The 26,018-nt window shown below is 37.0% G+C and overlaps 1 protein-coding gene across 2 annotated transcripts in view; it reads right to left on the minus strand.

Annotated features, from left to right (window-relative positions):
- Positions 1 to 2,196: 2,196 nt before the first annotated feature.
- Positions 2,197 to 26,018, minus strand: part of CWC22 (CWC22 spliceosome associated protein homolog) — a 29,435-nt gene continuing 5,613 nt past the window's right edge. For both annotated transcript variants that reach the window (XM_039388002.1, XM_039388001.1), the window contains exons 7-20: positions 24,561 to 24,729; positions 24,170 to 24,223; positions 23,139 to 23,274; positions 22,847 to 23,053; positions 22,664 to 22,726; positions 22,221 to 22,316; positions 21,158 to 21,239; positions 19,866 to 19,926; positions 11,540 to 11,617; positions 10,250 to 10,402; positions 9,193 to 9,320; positions 8,169 to 8,270; positions 7,871 to 8,067; positions 2,197 to 5,250 (exon numbers count right to left, since the gene is read on the minus strand). In XM_039388002.1, the coding sequence (XP_039243936.1) occupies positions 3,467 to 5,250; positions 7,871 to 8,067; positions 8,169 to 8,270; positions 9,193 to 9,320; positions 10,250 to 10,402; positions 11,540 to 11,617; positions 19,866 to 19,926; positions 21,158 to 21,239; positions 22,221 to 22,316; positions 22,664 to 22,726; positions 22,847 to 23,053; positions 23,139 to 23,274; positions 24,170 to 24,223; positions 24,561 to 24,729 (3,310 nt within the window). In that variant the 3' untranslated portion in view covers positions 2,197 to 3,466. The remainder of the gene's footprint in view (positions 5,251 to 7,870; positions 8,068 to 8,168; positions 8,271 to 9,192; positions 9,321 to 10,249; positions 10,403 to 11,539; positions 11,618 to 19,865; positions 19,927 to 21,157; positions 21,240 to 22,220; positions 22,317 to 22,663; positions 22,727 to 22,846; positions 23,054 to 23,138; positions 23,275 to 24,169; positions 24,224 to 24,560; positions 24,730 to 26,018) is intronic.

A 26,018-nucleotide genomic window follows, 5' to 3' on the forward strand; every position in this document is an offset into this window, starting at 1 on the left:
ACAATACCAATTTAATGACAGGGAGGCCCTTAAACTGTTATTGGAGCTTGAAGTGCCCACCCTAGCTCATGTATTTTTGGGGGGGCTGACAAGTACTAAGCTACTTTAGAGTACACCCTGCATTCAAAATTTAAGAGTTATGTTACTGGAACCTTAAGTAAACTAGAGAACACCATGCTCCTAGGTTAATATAACATACCATCGACATCCAGTTAGTACTAGTAGTAATATTAAAAATTGTGTTTGATCTTCAACATGATCTGATTGTAAAACTCATTAAACATAACACAAAAACACTTTTGTAGTCAGTAGAACTGAGGAGATGAATTGTCCACAATCTGAAGGCTGCAATATTGCTTATTGCAACTCAAATGGCTTTAGAAAGCAGGACCTGTAAATGGCAATTTTAAAGTATTTTAAACAAAGAATGGACAGTTTTGTCCCAAAATTTATCTAACTGCTTTCATACTGTGAGGTTGTATTTTGACGATTTATGTAACAAAGTGTTCTAAACAGTGGTAGTCTTTTTTTTTCCTCCTTCAAAAAAACATGCTTTAGACTTGAGCATATGAATAACCAAGCTTCTCAGACCTTGCTCCAAATAAAATATAGTTACAGCACAGAATTACAGTTCTTACAAATACCACAAACACTTCTGTCAAGATTTATTCCTGCAGGAATGGCGAATTTGCTGGGTGCGTCAGCAGCTCATCTCTCTAACACCTAACGCCACCACTGTGAGGAAATCCAGGATCTCGGCCAGGGAGTCCTAGGAAGATGGATGAAGCCTCTCTTGCTGTACCCATGGACCTGGATATTACAACCAGTTTTGAAAGGTAAATTTTAAGCATGCAAGATCAGAACAGGTTCCTTCCCAAACGTCTCTTTGGTTCATAGCAGCTCAGTCCCAGCCAAGTCTGGAAGCTTCCTCTGTGAGCCATCCCCCTGCAGGAAGCCACAGCCAGGCTGTTTCAATTGTTCTTTGAAGTACCAAGGACTAACAACTGAAAAAAATAGTGAAGAACATCACAGGACCTCCTCTTCAAGTCTTTCAGCCAACACTGGAGCCAAATTCCAGTATTAATTATAGACTAGATGACTTTACTCCTTCGCTGTGCTTTGACTACCGGTAGCTGTTACTGCTGAGAAAAGCAAGCCCTGGATCCCTGCATGTCATTCAGCTCTACAGTAACTCAGAACTGACCACCCCCAAAACTCCTATGGTACTGTGCAACTCTGGGAATACCCTCATTTTGAATACTACATTCTATTTTGACTTCTTTCTCTTGTAAAAAAAAAATACAACTTCGACCTGCTGAGAGCATAAACAGTAAAAACAACAGCTACTTTAAATAGCTCAGTCTGTTAAATATCTGTTAATATTTCAAGAAATGAAAAAACAACCAACCAACCAACCACAAAGAAATTGTATATGCAGCAAAGACTTGAACTCAAGTCCTAATTTCATCCTCTCTCTGTTTTCTCAAAAGAGCACAGTATTTTTAGCCACTAGGGTGAAATAAGACAGAGAACTAGAGATGTTTAAGCTGGCATTTCCTGATCAGAATGTCTGAGATCAAGTGCTTTATTTTTTAATAAGTATTCTGTTTTCACAGGTACTGTTTTAATGCATTTCCATTTATTAATGATGTCATTAACAAACTTTTTAACTTGACCAGAATATCTCAAAAGTTATGGGTTGATAAAAAATATGCTATTAAACCCATAACACAGGAAGGGAAGTACTACTCTAGATAAATTAAATAAATCTGTACAATTAAACCATTATGAAGTATTGATTATTTTCAATAATGTGCATAGACAGCTATTGAAGAAGCATAACAATCATCAGAATTCTTTTTAGAAAACATTCTTTCAAATTAAGTTTTCATGGATTTAACACACATTGCCAAAATGCACAAATCATTTTGAAAATGAGACGTGGGTTGGGCAAAAACCCAACAGTTTAAACATATACTGCATGATGCCACTTAAGTATTTTTAGATGCATGGCTTAACAAGATAGAAACCTTATTTTTTTGCAATATGAATTTATTTTCTATGCAAATGTTTTTGACTTAAAACCTTTTATTACATGAAAGGTTGCATAAATAAATTCTGTTAAATACAGAAAAAAAATTGAGACATTTTTCTTAGAAAAATGTGACAAGACTTAGGCAAAAGTGATCTATTTCCTTAGGAATGGTTTTATTTTCTGTTATAAAACAGCTCAAATATATTTCTTATGCTTTATAGAAGATGAAATATGATTTACACATGAAATGTCTAAGTTCTCATATGTCCAGCAATTGTGTTAATTTCACAAATTAAAAAAGAAAAATGTAGTTATATAACTTCAACAACTGCATAATATTCAACTATCACCTCTCTCTCCTACCGACCATGCCCACACTATTTCCTATTTCACCCCAGAAGACTTTCCATATTTTTCTTGGCTATTTACTTTGAGAATTAGAGCCTTAACCAGATGATTTTGATTAATTTCTCATGCGATCAAGGTAGACAGAGCTAGTTGGTCCACATGACTTCAGACAGAACAATTTTATACTATAGACTGCTGCAGCAACTGTGTGTTGCTTTTTTATTTTAAACTTTGCTTCCAATGAGCTTGAGCATTTCAGGCCCTGTAGTTCAAAACGTCTAAAAAGACTTGAAACACCTCTTATTTTGCTTACTTTTTATATACTGGGAAAGATGTTCCTTAAACGACTCCTTTGTAGTGCTAGAGTTGAAGTCTATGACTTTAAAATCAAATTCATAGTTAAAAAAATAAAAACCAAACTAATCATTTTCCCCCCTAAGATCCCAAGTGTAACTCGCTCAGGATGTCACAATATTAAAAAACATTGTGAAAAGTAACAGAACAAGTTGACACACTTTCACATGTGACATTTAAAACAGCAACACTGGGGTTTCAATTTAAAAAATCTTAATTTAAAAAAATCAACTGAAGTATTTACTGATTTTTTTTCATATTTGTATAGTTGGACGAATATACACATATAGAATGCCTGTTTGAAAATTTTTGTAAAGTTTCCTCATGTAACATTCACACTGTAATCTGAAATTTGTTGTTTATCACCCCAACCTCAGCATCCGGTTTTGAATTAACAAGCAAAATTAAAAAACAATGTTTTTTTTGGACTATAAAGTTACAATTACAAATACTTAAAACTAAGTGAAAAAACACCCATTTTGCTGATATCTTAATGGTTTTATTCACAAAATAAAGAGCTTTGTCTTTCCCAAGAAGAACTTAACAGAAAGACTTAATGATACAATTATAAAAAAGTGGTACAGAAAATTTGAAAAAGTCTGGTACAATTTACAAATGCAAACTATCACTTTGTACAAAATCTTTTTTTAAAGAAAGTTCAGTAATAGATTTTAAAATACAGTCTTAACACCTCAGAAACGTACATTTATGTCAAACTGTGGCTGGCCTTCATTTTCGCCTGTGTGGGGAATTCTCCCTTTGTCTGTCCTCGTTCCTCCTGGATTCCCTCTCCTCGTTCCTCCTGGATTCCCTCTCCTCGTTCCTCCTGGATTCCCTCTCCTCGTTCCTCCTGGATTCCCTGTCCTCGTTCCTCCTGGATTCCCTGTCCTCGTTCCTCCTGGATTCCCTCTCCTCGTTCCTCCTGGATTCCCTGTCCTCGTTCCTCCTGGATTCCCTGTCCTCGTTCCTCCTGGATTCCCTGTCCTCGTTCCTCCTGGATTCCCTCTCCTCGTTCCTCCTGGGCTCCCTCTCCTCGTTCCTCCTGGGCTCCCTCTCCTCGTTCCTCCTGGGCTCCCTCTCCTCGTTCCTCCTGGGCTCCCTCTCCTCGTTCCTCCTGGATTCCCTCTCCTCGTCCCTTCTGGACTCCCTCACCTCGTTCCGCCTGGATTCCCTCTCCTCGTTCCTCCTGGGCTCCCTCTCCTCGTCTCTTCTGGACTCCCTGTCCTCGTCCCTCCTGGGCTCCCTCTCCTCATTCCTCCTGGATTCCCTCTCCTCGTTCCACCTGGATTCCCTCTCCTCGTTCCACCTGGATTCCCTCTCCTCGTTCCACCTGGACTCCCTCTCCTCGTTCCTCCTGGATTCCCTCTCCTCGTTCCTCCTGAGCTCCCTCTCCTTGTTCACCGTGGACTCCCTGTCCTCGTCTCTCCTGGATTCCCTCTCCTCGTCTCTCCTGGATTCCCTCTCCTCGTTCCTCCTGGATTCCCTCTCCTCGTCTCTCCTGGATTCCCTCTCCTCGTTCCTCCTGGATTCCCTCTCCTCGTTCCTCCTGGATTCCCTCTCCTCGTTCCTCCTGGATTCCCTCTCCTCGTTCCTCCTGGGCTCCCTCTCCTCGTTCCTCCTGGATTCCCTCTCCTCGTTCCTCCTGGATTCCCTCTCCTCGTTCCTCCTGGATTCCCTCTCCTCGTTCCTCCTGGATTCCCTCTCCTCGTTCCTCCTGGATTCCCTCTCCTCGTTCCTCCTGGATTCCCTCTCCTCGTCCCTCCTGAGCTCCCTCTCCTCGTTCCTCCTGAGCTCCCTCTCCTCGTTCCTCCTGAGCTCCCTCTCCTTGTTCACCCTGGACTCCCTGTCCTCATCCCTCCTGGGCTCCCTCTCCTCGTTCCGCCTGGATTCCCTCTCCTCGTTCCTCCTGGATTCCCTCTCCTCGTTCCTCCTGGATTCCCTGTCCTTGTTCACCCTGGACTCCCTGTCCTCGTTCTCCCTGGGTTCCCTGTACTGGTCAGAGTAGCGGCTGTACTTCTCCCGGTGTTTCTCCGAACCATTTCTGTACCGGTCCTCTTGTTCCTCCTCTCTTGGACTCGAATCGTCACAGTCTCTCTCTCTGGATTTTGATCTTTCTCTTTTTCTACTGCGATGTCCATTATCTTTGCTCCAGTGTCTGTAATTTTCATCATCAGACAAAGAAGCTCTTCTGTCTGCTTTCTTAACTTTTGAATTACTGTGTTTATTTTCCAGATCCTTAGTTCTGTCATGGTTCCTATTTTTTCCACTATGGTAACCATCTCTGTCATTGGACTCATCTCTGTGATGATATTTTGACACATCATCTCTGTGTGATTCTCTTAAATGTCGGTGATTTCTTTCTGATTTGCTCTCAGTATCACTTCTTTCCTCTTGATGCCTCCTTCCCATTTTCTTTTCAACGGATTTCCGTTTCCTTTCTTGCTTTTTCCTGGAAACTTTATTGGATTCTCTATTTTTCTTCTGCATTCTCCTTCTTCTAGTTTTAGAAACATCTGAAATTATAACAAATTAGGGGACTAAGATTGCATTTTAATTTAATACGTTTAACTTATTAAACTACAAATAAAATTGTAGAGAGCTATTTTTTTTTGTCAAAAAAATGGTGTGTGCATTGTATAAGGACAAAAGTTCCAAAATAATGAACTCTGATTTTTACCCCTTAGCTCTCTGCAAGTGATGCCTGTCTTTTGAAAACCTCCACCTGTCATCATCCTCTTGTTGACTTGATATGAAACGACCACGCATAGGCTGTAAAGTTATACATCAAAGCACTCTCACAAATAATCTTTTTTTTGGGGGGGGGAAGATGACCTTTCCCAGACTGTCCAGTCCCAAAATCATTTACTTTTCCTGGAAAAGCTTCTCAGTCAATGGAGATTAAAAACAGCAGATGGGGAAAAATCTCCAACACTATCCTATGCGGAAATAGAGGGATGATGAAATGGCTTGAGACAATGGTACTGCAGCCATATAACAACGGCCCTTGGGCTCAGTTTTTCAGAAGCAGTGACAGCTTTGTCAACAAGATTAACTTCTGTATTTCTAAATACACAGCAATGCTCATCTCAGTGGAAGAGGCCTTACCTTTCCTTTTTGCTCTTTATTAGGGATCTCCAGATTCCACTTGACAGTATTTATCGCTAACTGCCATTTAGAATAACCATTAATTCACCTTATTGTATGAACTATAGTATCACATCAGCTTTTGAAAATATCACAGCCATAAACTGACTACTACGTATAACATCTGAGTTCTACAGCACTTTTCTAATCTCATGTCTGAACTAATGCTTTCTGACATTCTGACAAATGCAATGAGGGATCAATTCAGATACATTATAATGCATTAAGTTTTTTAAACAGTGTTTTCCATACTATTTTACATCCACCAGAATGCAGAAAACGACCCAAGAAAGTAAACAGAAAAGAACCAGCTGCTTTGATAACAGATAAATTTCATCCTCTGCTGGACCTGTTTTGGTTAGGAGTACCTCCCCAGAGCAGTGCCGAGCTGAGCTAGCTGATGAAGTCCCAAACATTAACTGGCAGTAAGACAGTAACCTGTAATTTAGCTGTATACTCAATTTCTCAGTTTCTAATTAGCAGGTTTTCTATTTTTCTCTTATACACTGCACTGAAATACTGCAGCACATTGCTCTGAAAAATGCCTTTTAACTCTTCCAAGTTATTTTACAGATTTAAAAAGCTGCAAACACAGGAAGACTTGGAGTTATAACCAGTAATGGGCCTCAACTAAGTTTAGCATTAGAGTACAGTTATTCCCAATTAGTGTTTTGATCACTGTATTACAGTACACAAGAACCTGAAAAAGACAAGTGAAACCAGGTTGCAAAGGTATCAAGATTCAAATTTTAATGAATATGTTCCTGAATGGAAAAAAGGCAAGTAGGAGAAGCCATGGTCCTAAACTTTGAAAAATAAGTGTTCACACTGGCAGACTGCAGACTCAGTTGGTTTGTCACTAAGGACTTCCCCCTCTGGTTCCTATCAAGCAGCTCAGCAGAGCCATCTGGCTCTGTGCTGAACCAGTGCCTCCTCTGACCCTGTTTGACTGTGCCCTCCTCTAGTGCTGTCGTCATTAATGAGATTAGTGTGATGACACACAACCCAGACTCCTGTGCACTAAGACTGTGATGGAGAACTAAAGTGCATTTCCAAAGCATGAGCAGTTCATACCGTTTTTATTTTATAAATCAACACTTTCACTTCAAAGGCACATAATAAATCAAATTAACTTTGAATCAGCAAACCTCTGTACTGCAGGAAGTCATGCTGTGCTATCATCTGCTCATGTGTATATACTGGGGGAGACTGCACACACTAAATCATACTAGCATGTACTTTAAAGACTAAGCAGTGTTTATGACAATTCGTGTCAGATAAAGGTTCTACATCACCAGGATGGTGTAAGATGCTAAACGCTAATTATAATGCATAAAAATACTAAGTTGTTGGCAAAAGCTAATTCTTCCTTGGAGATTTCTTTACAGACAAAAACCTTCACAGTATCACCACACAAACTCTTCCTGAAGAGGAGGAATTAGAAATGGAGCCTCAGATGAAGAATAATATTTAAATACACTGCTAGAACTGAAGAAAGTAATTTTTGACTCACGAAGAAGTACATATTTACTGGGAAGGACACGAGTAGTATCAAGCTCACTCAGTCAAGCCAAGCAAAACAGAATTGTGGACATGAGTCTCTACAGTTCACCAGTAAACATCCCACAGAGATATTAATAGGGAATGACTCTAATTCCTCCATTCTCCAATAAACTGAGATCATAGTAGTATGCAACAGGTATCAACTGTGTAAAAAAAGTAATCTACAAAACAATGTTTCTCAGACATTTAAGTCTCTAAAAATAGAACTCTCAATTTTTCTAAATTCCAAAATAAATTTCCATGAGCAATATTTAGTATTTTAAAACTAAGTTAAAAATGAATTGATTAGATTTTAAAGCAGAGAAATTAACACTGTTTATAGCCAGATTTTCCTCAAAACAAGCATATATAGAAACAGAAATAAACAGATGTAAATAAACAGAAGTGAAAGAGAAGTAAATAGTTAGACAGTTAGTGTTTAAGTACCTGAGTCACTGCTGCTGTCACTGCTAGATGAAGAGTCACTGCTGCTGGATGACTCTGAGCTAGTACTGCTGCTGTCAGAATCAGAATCTGAGGAAGAGTCTGTCTCTGAAGATGAAGAGGAATCCGATGACTCAACATTTTGCTTTTGTGTCATAATTAACTTCGGTGCATTTTTAAGATGCTCCCGTAATTCATCCCTAATTAGCAAAAAAAAAAAATTGTTTTTCAATTTTATTTTTTTGTTTGTAGGGGGAGGGAAGATGAAGAAAGTGAATATTAAATCAGAAGTGTTCCTCACGTTAGTCCTCCAAGGCCAATAGAAGTGAAGAAATTGATGGCAAAGCGAGTGTTTCTTGGGTTATCCCGAGGCAATAATCCCTCAAAGAACGGCTGCAGTGTCCTGATGGAAACAAACATCTAAATTAAACACCATGCCAGCTCAGCACTCTCACTGACATCAAGAAACTGAAAAAAGAAACTATATGGATCTCCACAGGAGAGCAAGGTTTCTCTTCATGTATTTTTCAACACTTTTATTGTTTGCAACTATGATGGATTTAATCAAACGCTATTTAAAAATTTGCTCTTTTATGAAAAGAAAACTTCTTCACACACAGAATTGCTACATACTGACAGATCATGTGAAGCCCTTAAGTGACCTGTGAAATTGCAGTAGCCTGTGACAGCAAAGGATAATGTGCACTGACCGAGAAGGTCAAAGATGTATGTACCTATGTTGAAACCCCATTATACAGGGCCTTAAGTATAGTTTCAAATTTAAGTTTACAAGAGCTAAATCATCTACCAAATTCTTCATCATACATAGAAGAAATGCCAACTTAGAAGAAACAGCTCAAGCAATTGAAAGTAACATTGCCAGAATGCAATGCATTAAATCTCATACAGAGTTAAAAGAACGTGTTATTTACACTACACTTAAGCAACTGATCCTAGAAAACCTGTTACTAAGAATTGTGTGCTTTTTTCCTAATTTTTGTCAGAAAGAGAAGCCATAGTGCCATTTAATATGCAGCTATATAGCTGACAGTATATACAAATAAATTCACAAATGGAAAATTCTTACACAAAGATGAATATCATTATGGGGGGTGAGAGGGGGAAGAGATATCTTGCAAACAGTCATGCACATACTTGAACCCAAAATGATGGTAATACACTCAGCTTAATATGACTCTTTGCAATGACTAAATCTATACATGAACTTATTTTTGAAGTACTGCAGCTACAGAGTTTTTATCTGTACTTTTTCAGATAAAGGAGCTCATTAAATTTACAGTTTTGAAAATAAAATTTCTACTTACTCATCTTTTAATCTTGCATTTAAATTAGGAAGTCCCATATATTCACTGAGTTCCTGAAAGAATATTTTGACAAAAATTCTACTGGAGGATGTGGTAGTTTCTTCACTCAGTATTATACATTCAAGGACCTGAAAACATTCAGAAAAATATAAACCCTTAAGTTTAAACATACATTCTTTTATTTATCTTGAAAATTTTGTTAGAAATAACAAATAAAGACTGATTTTTATTTCTTTTTTTTTTTTCAAAAGACCATGAATTCTATGATTCCTAGTCAAGACTGTCTTTCTCAAAAATTCTTTTCTACCACCTGGGAGTGGCTTCTGATTATATTTATGCCAGTAATTCTTTAAGGATTTCTTTCATCTACAAAAGCTCCATAAGAGAAAATCAGGTGTGTGAACTTCTGGGAAGTTAGAGATTTGGGACTTAAACACTAAAGAGGTAAAATATTTGGACTGACTTATGTGTGCCTGAAGAATGACAGTTAGACTAGGCTATGAAACAAGAATAAAATTATTTGAAAAGAGAAGTTATCCTATATTTATTTCTTCATTTTTTAATGTTATTATATCTCAGATATAATATGTTATTATATCTCAGATGTTATTATTTTAATGTTATCATATCTCAAAATGCAAGATTGCTTTTATTTATATGGTACTTAAATCATAATATGGCAATATTTTGAAAAGTCTTATAATTCTACACAACTTTTAATTTAATATATTAAAAGTTCAAAATTCTTTTCTAAAAGATGTACATTTTAATCAACCAATTCCAGCTGAGTTCCATAAGGCAACAGCTTAAATCAACTACTGAAAAATGGGGAGGAAGAATTATGATGCAGAAGAGGCAAAAAGAGGAGATGGAACCAACCAGAATTGTTCAACAGTGTCTGAGAAGATACTTAACATAATCCAGTTTGCTACAGGGACAAGTAGTTCCAAATTGCAGAACAAATACTAGAACTAATACATTATATATTATTGTGGAGTACTGGAGATTAACTCTTGAAAAAGAAATCTATGACAATAGCTCTTTGTTTTTAACTTACACTCCAGGGAATTGAATCAGTGTATAGTAGATGAGCAAACATCTTGGCAACATTTCTCAGTTTGTTCGTTTCCAAACGATGAATGGTATCATATTGTTCTTTGAAAATAGCTTCAAAGGATTCCATGTATTCTTTTTTTAACATGCAGAAACGCTGAGACAAAATTGTACAATTTAAACAACCAGATTAAACAAAATACTAAATATGCAAATAATCTACATGTAAGTGACCTAATGGTGTGAATATTTACTGCAAAATTTCCTTTTTAAATAACCCTTGGAGGAAGAGAAAACACATTCAAATGGATATATTTTATTGCTTTGAGCAGTTGTCAGAACAAGAAACTCATCTGAATTGCAAAGTAGTAATTATAAATTTTGAACTACAGCAAATTATCCAGCAATTTGTTTTACTTCTATACATCCAGTATTTTCAACAGATATAACCCCACTTTTTTCATGACATTACTGAATGACTATTTCAATTTAGAGAAGCAGCAGGAAACACAGAGGTTAAGACATTTTGGATCTATACATTCCAAAGAATATGGAAATAAAATTTTATTTTCATCTGAACATGCAGATTTGTATGGTTAGTGCTTTGTAACTGACTGTCAGCAGATGGATTTCCTCAAGTACTGGATCACAAATAGAGATGAGAAAAAACACTCTCTTTCAGCATAACTTGCCCCCTTTAGAATACAAGTATTTAATCTTAACTCTTCAGATCTGTCAATATTATTGATAAGAAAAACCTAAGTAAGAAATCACTGCAACTAAATCAGCAGTTAGTTACACAAAAACAGAGAGTTAGCTGTTAATTGAAAAGCAAACAAAACACTCACAGGCCCGGGACAGTAAGTATTCAATCTTGCACTCTAAATTAGTCCTACTAAGCAGTTCTGAAAGAAGTGGTAAGTGACAAGTCTCCAAAATTAATATTCGGCACTGTAAAAAGGCTATTTTCTGGTAACTCATAATACTTTTGTCTTTTTAGTACCATTTCTTTGCCACTGATTTATTGTTTTACCATAATGAGAAAAAAAAGGAAGGCAAAATAAGCAACATTATAAAGGGAAAATGAGTTCTCTCATTCTGCATTCACTATGCTTATTAAAATCAAAACGTTAATTGAATCCACTAACACAATTAACTAACGTAAGCATTTTCAGAATGATAAAAAGGCTATTAGTTTTATTTATCCATTAAAACTTAAGTTTGACACACAAAAAATAGAGTAAACCAATGAAATTTTCTATCATAAGGTGTAAAATTTTAAAACAGAACTCACCCCAGCCAGTAACCCAAAGAATTTCTCATATGTTCTTTGCTGAGCACAGCAGTCAAGTATCATATTGCAGAGTTCTTTCTGGGTTATGGAAAAAAAAAAATATTTCTTTAGGTAAATTCACTGTAGCAGCAAAAAACCCATCACTAAGTATCAAATAATTGAAGAAAGCCTTACACAAGTACGAGCTTTGAAACAAGCATCTACATAAAACTTCATTGGTGACACCAGTAGTTTTGTGAATTCCTCTGGGATGTGAATATGAACTTTTGCCCTCCAAATTTCCTCTAACACACTGTGTATCTAATAAAAAAAAAGTCAGAACTCATTTACAAACTGACTTTACCACAGTGAAAAAAGGAGATATAAGATAAAAGGTAAGGTTTTGAGGGCTTTTTTGGTGGTTTTGGTTTTGTTTGTGTGTTGCTTGGCTTTTTTGGGTTTGTTTTTGGGGTTTTTGGTTCGTTTTAAATAGCACCGATTCCTGCATTTATGGAAATGAAAACTCTTCGCAACTTTCAAATGTCAAAATGGCTTACAGACAAGCCATTTGAAAACGCCATGTGCATGGTTAGCAGTGTTATTTCCAAAATCAGAAGTATCTGTAGTTTTTGGTATATACTAATACCTTTAACTACTCAACCATCGTTTTCCTGACAAGCTTCTGCAAGCAAAAGGCTGCATTACAGTGCAATTGCTTCAGTCCTGAGGGTGATGTTCAGAAAGACTAAACTCAACCCCGGGAGGTGAACATGCCTAGACTTACTCTATAACAAAGAGAACAAGAGGAACTTTTCTAAAGCAGCTGTTTTAGGCTCATATTCAGAATCACCCTTTAGAAAAGCATCTCTCCTTGCCTAGGAAGAAGCAGAGGAAGCCTAGCTAGATTAATCTCCCAAAACTTTTGTGCATCCCCCATTATCAACAGCCTGCCTTTCATTTTCCCGTCTCCATGGTGAACACAGATGTAAACAACAGAAGATGCTCTCCTTCCCTTACACCAGCTACCTGGAACAGTTAGTCCAGTCTTTCTGGAATACAGACTGACTGCCTCCCTTTCTCCTTGTCTCCCAATACTATCACCCCAAGATCATTATCGGATCAACCTCTGGCAGCTTCCTCCTCCTCTTCTTTCACATGCCCCAACCCAAGAACCAGAGGGAAACACACGGATGGATTCTGCTCTGTACCCTCCCCTCTAGGACCAGTGCCCTGGCTGAGAGCAGTGAGCCAGGCAAGTAAGCCTACGTGAGTTTAAAACCAAACTTATTCCCCCACTAAGTAAGTTACAGATTGTAATACAGCTAGGAATTGGTTTAGGGCACATTTGGAAACATTAATTAAGAAAAGTGAAAAAAGCATTTTTATATAAATTAACAGCCATGAAATACACAATGCTTGAACTGCATTGCAGTTTTTCCCCATTCCCTTTTTTTTTCTATTACTGTTTTCTCATTAAGACCTATTCCATAGCATAATCCAATTTATGACACTTCCAAATATGTTTCTGGCTGTCAGTCACGTATCTTTCATTATTAATTTAATTTCTCTTTAAACTAATATTAATGTTCCCACAGAAAAGGATGATTTCAAGTGTTTTGTTCTCACACCAATTTACTATAGCATATACTAGATTTCATATTCTCCCACTTGTGCCACTCTTCCAAGCATAAATTCAGAAGAAACATTTTTGCCCATCATAAAAACTCAAAACAAATAAAAGGCCAACCATGCTGAACAAGAAAAAAAAATACTCCCCCAAATAAAAAGGCAGTAATGTACCAAATAAACTTACAGATGTGTTTGAAGGCATTCCTTTTAACACTGTCACACTCTGTTAGTGTGATGTATTAAAATGCATATCAATTTTTTATATTATCCCATTTTATAGGATTGCTGCAGTTAATCAGTTTTTTAACAATAAAAAGGGTAAAGTGCTGATGTCACTGTTAATAACATCAGGAAGACTTGAAAAACAAATTACTTTTCTTCCTCATCTTAAATGCAATTATAACATTGGTATCCCCTGTGGTTTACAGTAATTAAATATTTTAACATTTTAATTAAATATTACAAAGATTTCTAGGAGGGTATCTTGAATAACCACATGCATGAAAATAGATTTGCCCATAAAGACATTCTTGCTAGTGTTATCTAAACAACTCAAGGCTAAGTTTAGGGTAACTGTCTTCCAGATTTAAAATTAACAAACTTTACAATTATTTAATTATTTTTTTTGAGAGATGTAACAAGTTCAGATAGTAATTCCAGCTTAATTTCCAGCTTCAAAGGTTAGTTAACACATTTCTGTACTCCCAATGATGTTTATGGCAGGAAGAGCCTGTGTTATTTAGCCCATCACTTGTTTTGAAGAATGGAGTGAATTTGTTCCCCAATTTTACAGGCAATTCATATATTGTGTTGTTCAATGAATTTCATTCAATGCTCAGCAAGTGATTCCTCAGCTTAGTTAAGAAAGTATGTACTGCTATCCAGTCATGAAATAAACCACTTCAAAAATACCTGTCATCTCATACAGATGGTGAATGATCTTTTGTGAAGATCTTGAATTTATCATTGCGTCATGAATAACAACAACACTTCCCAAAACTGCTAAGAGAGAAGATAAAGAGAAAAGCTCCCTCTAAATGCACTGCACTTCTCACACTTCTCCCTAAACATTTCCAACTAGCTCTCACCCAAACAGAGCAATGGTTTAGATGAACCGTGGTTCCACCTAACATGGCAACTATCATCATACATTTGAAGATGCTAAAGGGTAAACCAGGAAAAGACAAAAACACTGGACTTGTTTTTTTTCCCAGTTTTACCATTTTAAAAACAAGCACACCCTGCCCAGTCTATCTGCTCTCAGCTTCACCCAAAGGCTATGTTCACTGCAGACAGAGAGCCAAAGTAACTCAGCTTTCTCACTCCCTTCTGATCATGGGTTCCTTTTTACAGCTAGTACTTCCCCCCGTCATCTCCTCCCCATCTTTCTCCCCTCATTTTTTACAATTTCTTTAAGATTTGCATTCAGCTAAGATTGGAATTTTGGAGCTGCCCCACAGGCTGAGGAGACCTCCTTCATGAGGAGTCTCTACTCCCCCCCTAGCCGGCAGGGATGCCATCTGCAGCTCCCCTCCCTTGCCAGCCCCACGGCTCTGTTCCATCCATTGCATACACAAACTGAAACCACCACGAGACATCCCCACCCAGTAAGCTAACACAGCTTCTTAAAATAGAAAACTATCAATGCCAACCCTTGGTTTCTAGGAGTTTCTTCATAAAACTAAAGGAATTAATTTGCTGGGAGCAAACCTAGTGAAGGACATAGGTTCATTTAAATCAACGTGAAACTGGAATTATGTGAAATGAGTGCCTTGCATTTTATATATGTGCACTGCTTTTACAGACTCTAAATTTTTCCTTTTTTCTCTTTCATTTCACTGAAGTGTAGTTAACTTCCTCTGGCTACCCTAAAGCTTTGCTTACTGCTGCATATTTTAATATGTGTAACAACCACACAGGCCTATTTTTTCCAGCATCTCTGCTCTTTTTCTTGCTTATTTGTCAAATTACCACAGGGAGCCAAGGCTGGCAAAGCTATGGAAGGTGTTCCAGTAGCAGGTGGCCTCTCCACATACTACATGCAGTGCTTTTGGCAGCTACTACACTGTCTCCAGGTCTGTCCCATGGTCAGCTAACAGTCTTCCTCAACTTTTGTCCGTTTATTTACCATTTTTTACCCCAACTTGTTCTATGTTTAGAGCAACATATGCTTAAAGCTGAATATAGTAATCAAAAATCTTGCATAAATCAGACTTAACATTTTACACAGGAATCACTAACTGGATATAAGCATAGATATATACTTTTCATTCATGCTGCTACAAGTCTGCAACACACAAACACACACAAGAGTTCTGGTGAAATAATACATAAAAGCCCCACAGTATTTCTTTCTTTCCACCGGAAGGCTACACATGCAAAACTTCATTTTAAGTGATTTCACTAAGGTAATCTGAGCAATTTCATCCCCTTAGGTTAAATACATGCATACATACATGCTTAGAAGATCAAAGTCTAGTCAGAATTCTAGCTAATGCCTGCTAACAGTAACACACAAATACAAGCTTATTCTGTATGGATTCTATATCTTGATTTTCTCTAACATCAACATATACCACAATATGGCTTGTACATGCTTTTTTCTTAATTGATAAATTATGAAAATTCAGATTGATTCTACATCTCAGGTCCATGAAAAGTCCTGCTTCAGAAGACAGGAAATCTACCTGAGGATGAGCACCTTTTACAGGCAGTAGCAACTCTGTGAACTAATCATGGTGCAGATGCCAAACCTACCAGTTGCAATACCCTCCAAATTAGAAAGGAAAGCAATGAATCTAAGAAATCATTAATTTGACCTGAACAGAATTATCAACTTTAGACCATCCCAGTCTACACCAGTTTCCTGAACAACATTTTCACTGAATGTCAAGGTAGAGCACTTCTGTTATCTTCAAGACTCAAAGCATAAATAACACAAGAGACACTGACACTCCCACCCCTCCAACTAGGGTTGCTTTGAGCAAGTGACACCATCCTGTAAAAATGAAGATGCACACATAATTCTTTCAAGAAGGCCGTGCCTACAATAATTTTTCTCATTTCAAGTAAAAAAAAAAATAAAATCCCATGTCCCCATTACTTTTGTCTGGGATACCAGATTGAGGGGCAGATACAGAAGAGGCTCTAACTTGAGTGAAGTTTCAAGCACTGCTGTATACGAATTTAGTTCTTATCACAAGTAAAAAAATGAAGAAAAGCCTAAAAGCCAAACCCTTTTAGACATGCTTTCAAAGAGCAAGAACAATGTATGGTTGGTTTAATTTTTTGGTTGTCCCCACCACCCTTGAGGGAGACTGGGCAACAAGTCATGACATTTCCATCTTCAAAAAAAAGAAAGAAAAAAGGAAAAAAAAACCCCTATATTCCTAAGGTATGTTTTCTTAAAGAAGGATCAATTCTACATCTAAGCAGTTGTCACTCTGGCATACTCTTTTATTACTGTGAGGAAACTCAACTCTTTGGGGTTTTTTTTAACTAAAAATGCCAGAAACTGAAATGTAGTCCCTCCAAGACCAGAGGCAACAAAAATCTGTTTAGGGTAAGCATAATGTTAAAAGCCTATTTCTGACATTTCAGTAGGGCTTGTTTGTTTGCTTTCCTCATAGTTCAGAAGCCAGAACAACTGATAATACCATACTCCAACCACAGTTTTAATTTATTTAAATTTTCTTCTTTAGTAATGCATGGGATTAATGTAGCTTTAACACAGATAATAACAGTACCTTTTAAAAAAAGAGAAATAGTGTGCTCTGCCAAGCCTGAGCATATGTCCAAAAAAAGCAACTGCAAGGCTTGTTTAGAACAGCTTCTCATAGGCTGTAGTACAAATTACAACAAAGCTTTTCAACTTTCGATCTGCAGGTTTCAGTTGGGTCTAAGTAACATGAATAAAAGCAAACCTATTCCTAGAAAATTTACTTAGAAAAGAAAGAATTTCAACTCTTTGAATGTCTTTCCTCCTTAAAAAAATAATCAGAGGACTGTTGACATCCCCCTCAGCAGCTGGTACTAAACTGCAATGCCAAAAAGCAGTATTATGTTGTTCTAGTCTGCAGATTATCCATTTGAACCTTAATCCTCTTTCTGCGAGTCAGAACTGTGAGACAGATCCATTACTGGTATTAAGCATACAAATGCTTGCGTCGCACAGCAGTTAATGAAGCTTTCAGTAAAACAGACCAAAAAAGAAAAAGGTGCTTTATGGCTAAAAAAGTAATAGTAAAGAATCATAGAATCATTAAGGTTGGAAAATACCTCTAAGATCATCAAGTCCAACCATTAACCCAGCACCATCATGTTCTCCACTAGATCATATCCTCAAGTGCCACATAAACCCATCTTTTGAACACTTCCAGGGATGGTGATTCTACCACTTCCCTGGGCAGTCTGTTTCAATAACTGACCAACCTTTCTTCTTTACTGAAGAAATTGTTCCTAACACCTAATTTAAACCTCCCCTGGTGGAACTTGAGGCCATTTCTTCTGGTCCTGTCCCACCTCGCTGCAACCTCCTTTTGGGTACTTGTAGAAAGTGGTAAGGTCCTCTTTGACCTCCTCTTCTCCAGACTAAACAACTCCAGCACTCAAGGTGTGGCCTCATCAGTGCTGAGTACAGGGGGACAATCACTTCCCTGGTTCTGCTGGCCACTCTATTGCTGATACAGGCCAAGACACCATTGGCCTTGGCCACCTGGGCACATGCTGGCTCACATCCAGCCAGCTGTTGACCAGCACCCCCAGGTCCTTTTTTCCTGGGCAGCTCTCCAGCCACTCTTCCCCCAGCCTGTCATGCTGCCTGGGGTTGTTGTGCCAAGTACAGGACTTGTCACTTTGACTTATTGAACCTCGCACTGTTGACCTCGGCCCATCCATCCAGCGTGTCCAGATCCCTCTGCCTTCCTGCCCTCCTGCCTCCAGATCAACACTCCCGCCCAACTTGGTGTCATCTGCAAACTTAGTAATGGTTTATTTTGATAATGAAGACAGTGGGAATCGATTCAACAAAGGCTTCAATCTGAAGATACTAGCTCGAAAGAATAAAAAATGATTTTTCTAGCTTAAAAACTGGCAGTTAATCCAAACAAACTTCCTCCTGAGTGCATTCAGGTTTTTTTATCCACATGGACAGACTTGAGCCTCATAAATCCTTGAATAATTTTATTGCCTATAACTGCTTGTTCATTCTGTTCTCACAATGATCAGGAAGCATCTTCTTTGTTTCTTTTTGCCCCCAAAAAGGAGTTTAGTTCTATACAATGAGCAAGTCAAAGCTCTCTCATCTTTGATCAAACGAGATGGAGAGTAATTACGATTATTAGAGAAAAAAAGAAATCAGCACAAAGAAGAGGCCTCACATGATAAGAAGATGCAGTTTTCCAACAGTTTTGGACCTTGAATTGCAGTAATTCCTAAAGCTAGTACTGAATAGTAGGTTGATACTAATTGTTGGGGTTTTCTTCCTTCCCCTATGAAATTTATTTTTTCTGAGCAGATTTTGCCCACAGAAGTTCAGAGTTGACAGAGACTGCCAGGAAATTAAATACCAGTTCTCTAAGCAGTTATCTAACAAGCAAGCAGTGTTATGCATTCTGACTCTTATATGATGTAGTACCTATATTCTAGATTGTTCTTCAGAGCTGAACCGATTTGCTAGAAATTTTTTTTCTCTTTAGAATTCTTCAGGTTATGCTTCACTGAGAATTATAACCTTGTGCATGCTTAGTATTGCATTTCATGCACAGAATTAGAGAACTAGTTAAAAAAACCCCACCATCTCAGTTCTTAGCTTACTTCAATGTAAATTGCTTAATAACAAAATAGAACAAGAACTGAAAAACTCATAGGCAAACCAGTTCTCAAAGAACACCTAACCATAGGCCAGATCTCCCCTCACTAGTGTTATACTAATAAGGTTCGTTACTACATACATTGTTTCAAATAAAACAGAACAGTAATTACAGCCACAAGGAAATTACCAGCTCTCTCCAGTGCAACTCCCATGATGATAGCTTACAGCTGACTGAAAAGCTGTTTATAAAATTAGATGGGTATTTACATTCTACCAATATCAAATATAAGTACCAGATGAAGAACAATTTCCTTTACTTGAAAACATACCAATTGTATTGATCTTACAGAGTCTGAAAACAAAACAGCTTATATCTGATACTCTACAAGATTACAGCAAAGCAATCATACTCAAAACTGCTTTAATTCAGTACACTGTTTATTCAAAGAAGACCGTGAAAGCAACAAAACAACACACTCTTTTAGCACTATGCTAAATTTCAAACCCCACTGATAAAGTCTACAGTTGTCTGCAAGTATCTTCACCCCCATCTTCTTTCAGAGACAGAACTCTCAGAGTGACTGCCATGATGCAGTACTCTTGTCGTAGGATAAAAGTTTCAACAGTCCAAACAACAGACCTTTTCAAACAGGCTACAAGCAAACATTTGAGTTGCTTGACAGAAAAGAGCAAATGCATAAGACAAATTGCTTATGAAATATGTGTCAGTCTGTTTGCTCTAAAGGTTGTGAAATTCATTTTGAGGAACAGTTGTAAGGAATCACTCTCACTCCTCTGGCTGCTATACAGACTAGGTCCCAGAACATGAGCAAGGATTTCAGACATTACCATAGTACTGTTTCTTAATAATGTTAATAACAAAAAAGATTAAGAAGCAAGGCTTACAGTCTGACTTTCAGGGAAGTCCATCTTCAGCAGTTTGTGAGCACATTCTTCAAAGTCTAAGCTGAATAGAAAAAATACTTCTCATTATCTGTGCAATATATGCCATGCTAAAAACATTTCAGAATTATATTAAGATTGATTGTTGGTGCTGAAACTTCAACTACTTGGAAATGAAGTATCTCAGCTGTTTAACTTGCTGGATTTTTATTGTTGTTGTGGGGGGTTTTAATAAACATTTCTATTTTCTGAGTTTGTATCTGAAAATTAATCGAAATTGATTAAATTTGCAAACCATTTGAGAACAAGATGACTCAAGTCATTATTATTACATCATCTTACAGAACTACATAAAACATAAAAAAGCAGGAGCTCATTTTGCACGTCCGGAAACACTCTGAAATGCAAGCACTGCACATAAGATCCAAAAGCAGTATATACCACACTCTCCTCTTTACACTCCTGTTCTGAAAGCCTTTAGCTACCACCAATACCTCCTCCCACCCAAGTAAAAGATGAACAAACTTCAGTATGGCAAGAAACTATTTAACAGTCACTTTGAGAAACATAAGAGCCTTTCATACCTCTCAGTATGGTATTAATTCACATGTCTAATGATCAACACCACAACTACATTATCACACTCCTCATGCAAGTTCAGAACCTGCAGAGTATTACGAGCCATGCCTACTTTTAATGACAGAATTCAGTGGCATGCATCAGGTCAATGTCCCCTCTCATCCCGATGAGACAGGAGCTATACCACCATGTTCTGATCATTTGTGCCACATACTGCAAGGGGATTTCATTCTTAAGACAACTTCAAACAGTACACTTCAGGGTTGGTATCTGTATACTTATTTTCCAAGCAATGGAGATGTTAATGGGCCTAAGAGAACCACACTGCATAACTCCTCTCAGAACTTGAGAAAATGTACAGTATTTCTAAGTGTGTCCGTGTAATTTTTTTCATAAATTCTTAAAATGCTGTATGATCACTGATTTTCATTCACTGAGAAAATTCTGATTACAGCAATAGTCACAGAAAAGTCCCAGTTCACTACTCAAAACATTTTGAAACAAACAAGCTTTATCTTAGAAAGAGAATTTGGGTATCCATTTGTCAAAACAGTCTGCTTTACACAGTCAGGTCAGGCTCCATAATGAACACTTCCCTACTTTGTTAGGGTTTTTTTAAATTTCATATTAAGAAAGAATTTAAAAAAAAAGAAAATCAGAGTTCACCCATTTCAAAAGAACTACAGTTATAGGTGTACAAATCATATTCTATTTACCTTGACTGAATAGCAAGATAAATTGTACGACGGAACGAGACCAGGTTAATTTCTGTTTTGTCGTGAACAGTAACTTTCTGGCCTGGAAAAGAAAAACATGGCTTTGTAAAGAACAAAAGATACATGTAAAGATACATGTAGCAATCTCTTAGCAGAGCTCTATTTATCGTTTACTACATCTGTAGTGCGGTATTTTTCTAGAAATATTTAGGACTGCTTATCATGTTTATGTATTTTTTTAATCTTTATTTTTACAGATAAGGAAAAAAATCGTTATTTGCTTCATCTGTAACTAACAGGAATATTTAAATATTGTTTTAACAGGATAATTCTACTTTTAAATTCTTCTTTTAAAAACTTTTCAGTGACTTAGTCACTCCAACCTCTGGATTTAATATTTCTTGTCTACATTACTAGCAACCTGTTTTCTGCACAATTTAGCTATACAATGCTTTATGTTGCACCCCTGATTTTAACAGGTAATTCTTAGTTTCTATTATGTGTAGGATCTATGTTACATCATTTTGCAAAGTTCTGTTTTGTCCTGCAGTAAGTGTAGAAAAATCCGCTCTGAACCAAACCATTCTGTGAACACTCATTTGTAAGGTATTCACTATTCCTTCAGTCTTTTGAAGTTTGAAGCATAAATGATGAAAAGTTATGTGAATGATCATACTTTTCATCAGCCTGGAAGCTCTGCTCTTCTGTGAAATACCCCGGCAAACTAGTAAGGAAATCCATTACTGTTATTCCACAAGAACAATACTTGACTGGCTTTTCAATTACTCATGCAGTCTGCACAAACATTGTTTGCAAGGCTTTTCTCACAGAAAACTGATACTGTCAAGAATAACAGGACAAAGTTGCTTTTCTGTTTCTGCCCGTGTTGAATGTTTTAAGACAATTACTTTTATACTGTTTGCTCGTAAACACTTAGATCTGAGAATAAGATGAAAACATCCCTTAACATTTGAACATCTTAGTTTTGCAAAACAGCTAAGAAGGTAAGCTTTCCCATTTCATCTACAATAAATCACTAGTAAGGTGCCAGTTATACACTTACCATCTTCACCCTCCTCTTCATCTTCTTCTTCATCTTCCTCACTACTTCCAGCTTCTTGATCTCCTTCAGATTCACTGTCACCTTCATCAAGAATTTCTGAAAGAAGAGTATCCCATATTATTAAGGAATATCGACCATTATATTTTCATTACAAAAAAATCCCCGATCCAACACCTAAAGAGGGAAAGGATCTCTCAGGTGGAGAACGTGGCACAAGCAAAAAAAAAATAGCTATGTCATAATTAAAGGAAAACACCGCTGGAGAAACAATATTGAATAGCAGGAACACAATGATGAACTGAATGACAGTTGTCTAGGACAGAAATATCCCCCACTGTTAAATAATAAGGCTGGCAACAACAGTGGGATAAGTAAATGCCACAGATAAGTAAGTACATAAATATCACATATAAAATGTGAAATATACACACGAATATCCCTACCTTTCTTCAGTGTTTTGTATTTCTCCTCATTTTCCATAAAGTTTGGATCCATCTTGAAAACATCTTTAGAACAAAAGAGAATCTTTATTTAAAATACAAATTGAAGAAAGCAATGAACATCTAATCTTGATTTTGTTTTCTCAGGGAATGCAGTCACAGAATTATCTTCCATTTCTAACTTACTAAGAACATCCTCTGGGTTGTAGTCATCTTCTAATGGCAACATATGAGTAAACTGATCCTCCTCTTCGACTAGATCTAATCCCTCTGGAATAATTGGATGATCCTTGAAGCCATCCTTCCGTACAGCAAACATGACTTCTATCATATACTGAACACGCATATCAATTTTAGATTCATGCAGAATGTGTCGAAGACGGTCAAAGATTGCTTTGGAAAAGAAAGGAATGTAAATATGAAAAGGATTTACTAAATAGAAATGACAAAAAGACATGTGTTGGCTAACTATACTTACCATTGATACCTCTAGGAGAAACTTCTGTTAATTTGAGCCCACTCTCTTTAATAAATCCAATTGCTACTTCAATACTGTCATCAGTAGGCCTTTCAAGAAGCAGGGTGAGCATTTCCAAACATAAAACCTCATGAGCCTACGAAAGGAATATCAGCAAACAATTAGAATACACAAAGTTACACTATCATCACAGTGATTTACTTGACAGATCTGTACAGCCTTTGAGGATGTCACAACACACTAATCACACACACAAGGCAACAGCAGCGGGACAAAGCTGCTTAAGAGGAAGTCCAAATTTCAAATAGTTTTACCACCTCTATTTACACCAACTTCATAGTAAATGTGACTCTGCTTTTGAAAAAGCAAGCAATGAAAAACATTTTGCCATTAAGAAAATAATAGAATGCATTTCCAAGAAGCAAATAAACCAGTACTTGCATTACGGAAACTAGTTCCAAGTGCATTTTGTCTATAAATAAATTGGTTCTTCCAGGATTAGGTATATAAGCAAACGGCACATCTTGGATTAGTTTCCTCTTTACCAAAATGCTGTACATTCCCCCAAAGCATTCCTGAAACACTGCTTCTTGCCATTATTTAAAATGGAGTATCCTGATTTATCACACATAAACAAGATTGCATAGAGCTGGACATAAATTTGGTTTAGATGTAACCAAGTCCAGTTCTGCTTACACAAATTGTTGCAAGAAAATTCTGTTTGAGATCTGTGGGACAGAGCCTCAGACGATCCTTACTTTGCATCAAGACTTGTCTGAATAGTAGCCCAAACATATATATGAAATCTAGGGAAGCTGTGGAGCATAAGTGTAATGATAAGTGATGATAACTGCACAAACAATAACCAATGTGTTTTCTAAAGAGGTCCTAACAACTTAAGGTAGGCACCACACTCAGGTTTTCAGGAACCGTTAGAGCAGGGATTGCATCTTCACTTAGGCTATTGCTGCCTTAAAATTAAAAATTAGCCATATATGGTATGGATTGAATAGAAACATAAAGTAACATACCACATTCTGATTCATCAAATGTGCGACAAATTTTGAAGATGTTAGACAGAGTTGCTGCAAAAGAAATAAACCAGGAAATTTTAACATACAGAAAAAAAGACTTTTAACTCAGACATACTATAGATTTGTGCATCTCACAATAAAATTAAGTCATGAGTTGTTTGCAATCAGGAGTGTAGACTTTCAAAAAGAAAAAAAACCAAAAAACTATCACAGTAACCCAGAATAGGTTGTCAAAGTTTCAAATACTCTAATACTACTAAATGTACTAAAGACTGGTCTCAACTGGTCTTAGTTGTGTTCCTTTCAAGTACGTAATTTGACCACACTTGACAGACAGTTAACACAGCAGAAGGACATTCAGCATGTTGCTTCTTCACGTTTTACATACCTTGTCATTTCTGCGATATCCTTTGCGAAAATTTAGTATCAACCTCTTGAGAATCAATTCACCAATATTTGGAAACTTTGAATTGATAATTGCCACAAGAGCTGCATAAACATGAGTAAATATCGGAGAGGCACTCTGAGCTTGCAAAATGGATCTAGACAGCAATCCCCTGTAAAAATAGGTAAGTTTTAAGTTTTTTGTGGTAATAAGACGTAGCTTTTTTATTCAAATGGTGTTCAGCCAAAGTAAAGAATAACAAGTACTTATCACATAAAATAGTATTGTGCAGTTGGAATAGTTGGAAGATACCAAATGGTCATTTTCAAAATGTTGTTTATCATGCCATAAATGGAGTTTGGCAAAACACATTATCCAAATCTGCTTGAACTCAAAAATTCTTTTGAAAATGCTAAGCATGCAAACAGCCATCTTGTATCCTGCAACTTAGGCTGATTATAAAAGACTACTATTTAGAGCCTAAATAAATGTAAACACAGGGCTCATGAGAATAGTTCTTTTATTATTCTAATGATCTCTCTTACATTTATTATCAAGACTGAAGTCAAAAAAGAATCTGCGACTTATTTTTCCCCCCCTCTCAATTTTGCTTTTTGTAATGCTTAGGAGCACACACAATTTGACTTTTGCTGTATTACTCCATTACAAATAGGTGAGGGGGGGGTAAAGAGCCCTCCAAATGTGAATGTTCAAAGTACACACTGGAATCCAGCTATCTTATCTTCTCTGTGGTCTACTGAAATCCTCATAAAAACCTCCTACATGGTACTAAATACAAACAGCCTAGGGACCTCATTCCTACTTACTTTGGAATTGACAAAGGGAATAGGACTCATACTAGTGCACAGAAGCAGAATACTTCCACTTTGAAACGAGTAGTTACGTCTTTCTTACAAACTGAAACTGGTCTGTTTCAGTTCTCATTTATCCTCAACTTAAAAACTCAGAAAACTACTTGACAGCTAGGCAAAACTTCATGTCATTACTTTTATATGCACCTTTGTGCAAATCTGGAAGTCAGACTTCAGTGTAAGAAGGAGGGAAGTGGTGCCGTTTCCCATCTACGTTCCTTTGACATTTATAAACCACACACAAAAACTTCCACAGATAAGTATATTCTACAAACATTCAATAAGTTTATTTCTAAATGAAAATACTATTGCTTGTATGAAAATTATGTTTCGGGGACATGAGATGTGGGCAAGTAAAAAGCAGTCCTACAAATCCCTGAGATGCATTATTATTTTTAAAAGGAATGACATTCAGGAACTACTTGCTCACTCTCTAAATTTTACTTAATTCTCGTGTTGGTAGTTTGGTTTTGTTTGTTTAAATGGTAGCCAACCTAAGAAACCCATGCTCCTTTAGACTTGCAGATTTAACCCCCAATGACATCAAAATTAATGCAAGGAAAGTCATCACACAATAGTTGCATGATCA

This window comes from Pipra filicauda, unplaced genomic scaffold (genome assembly GCF_003945595.2).
Source record: "Pipra filicauda isolate LSUMZ 115617 unplaced genomic scaffold, ASM394559v2 scaffold5_size6683894_pilon, whole genome shotgun sequence".
Classification (NCBI taxonomy): domain Eukaryota; kingdom Metazoa; phylum Chordata; class Aves; order Passeriformes; family Pipridae; genus Pipra; species Pipra filicauda.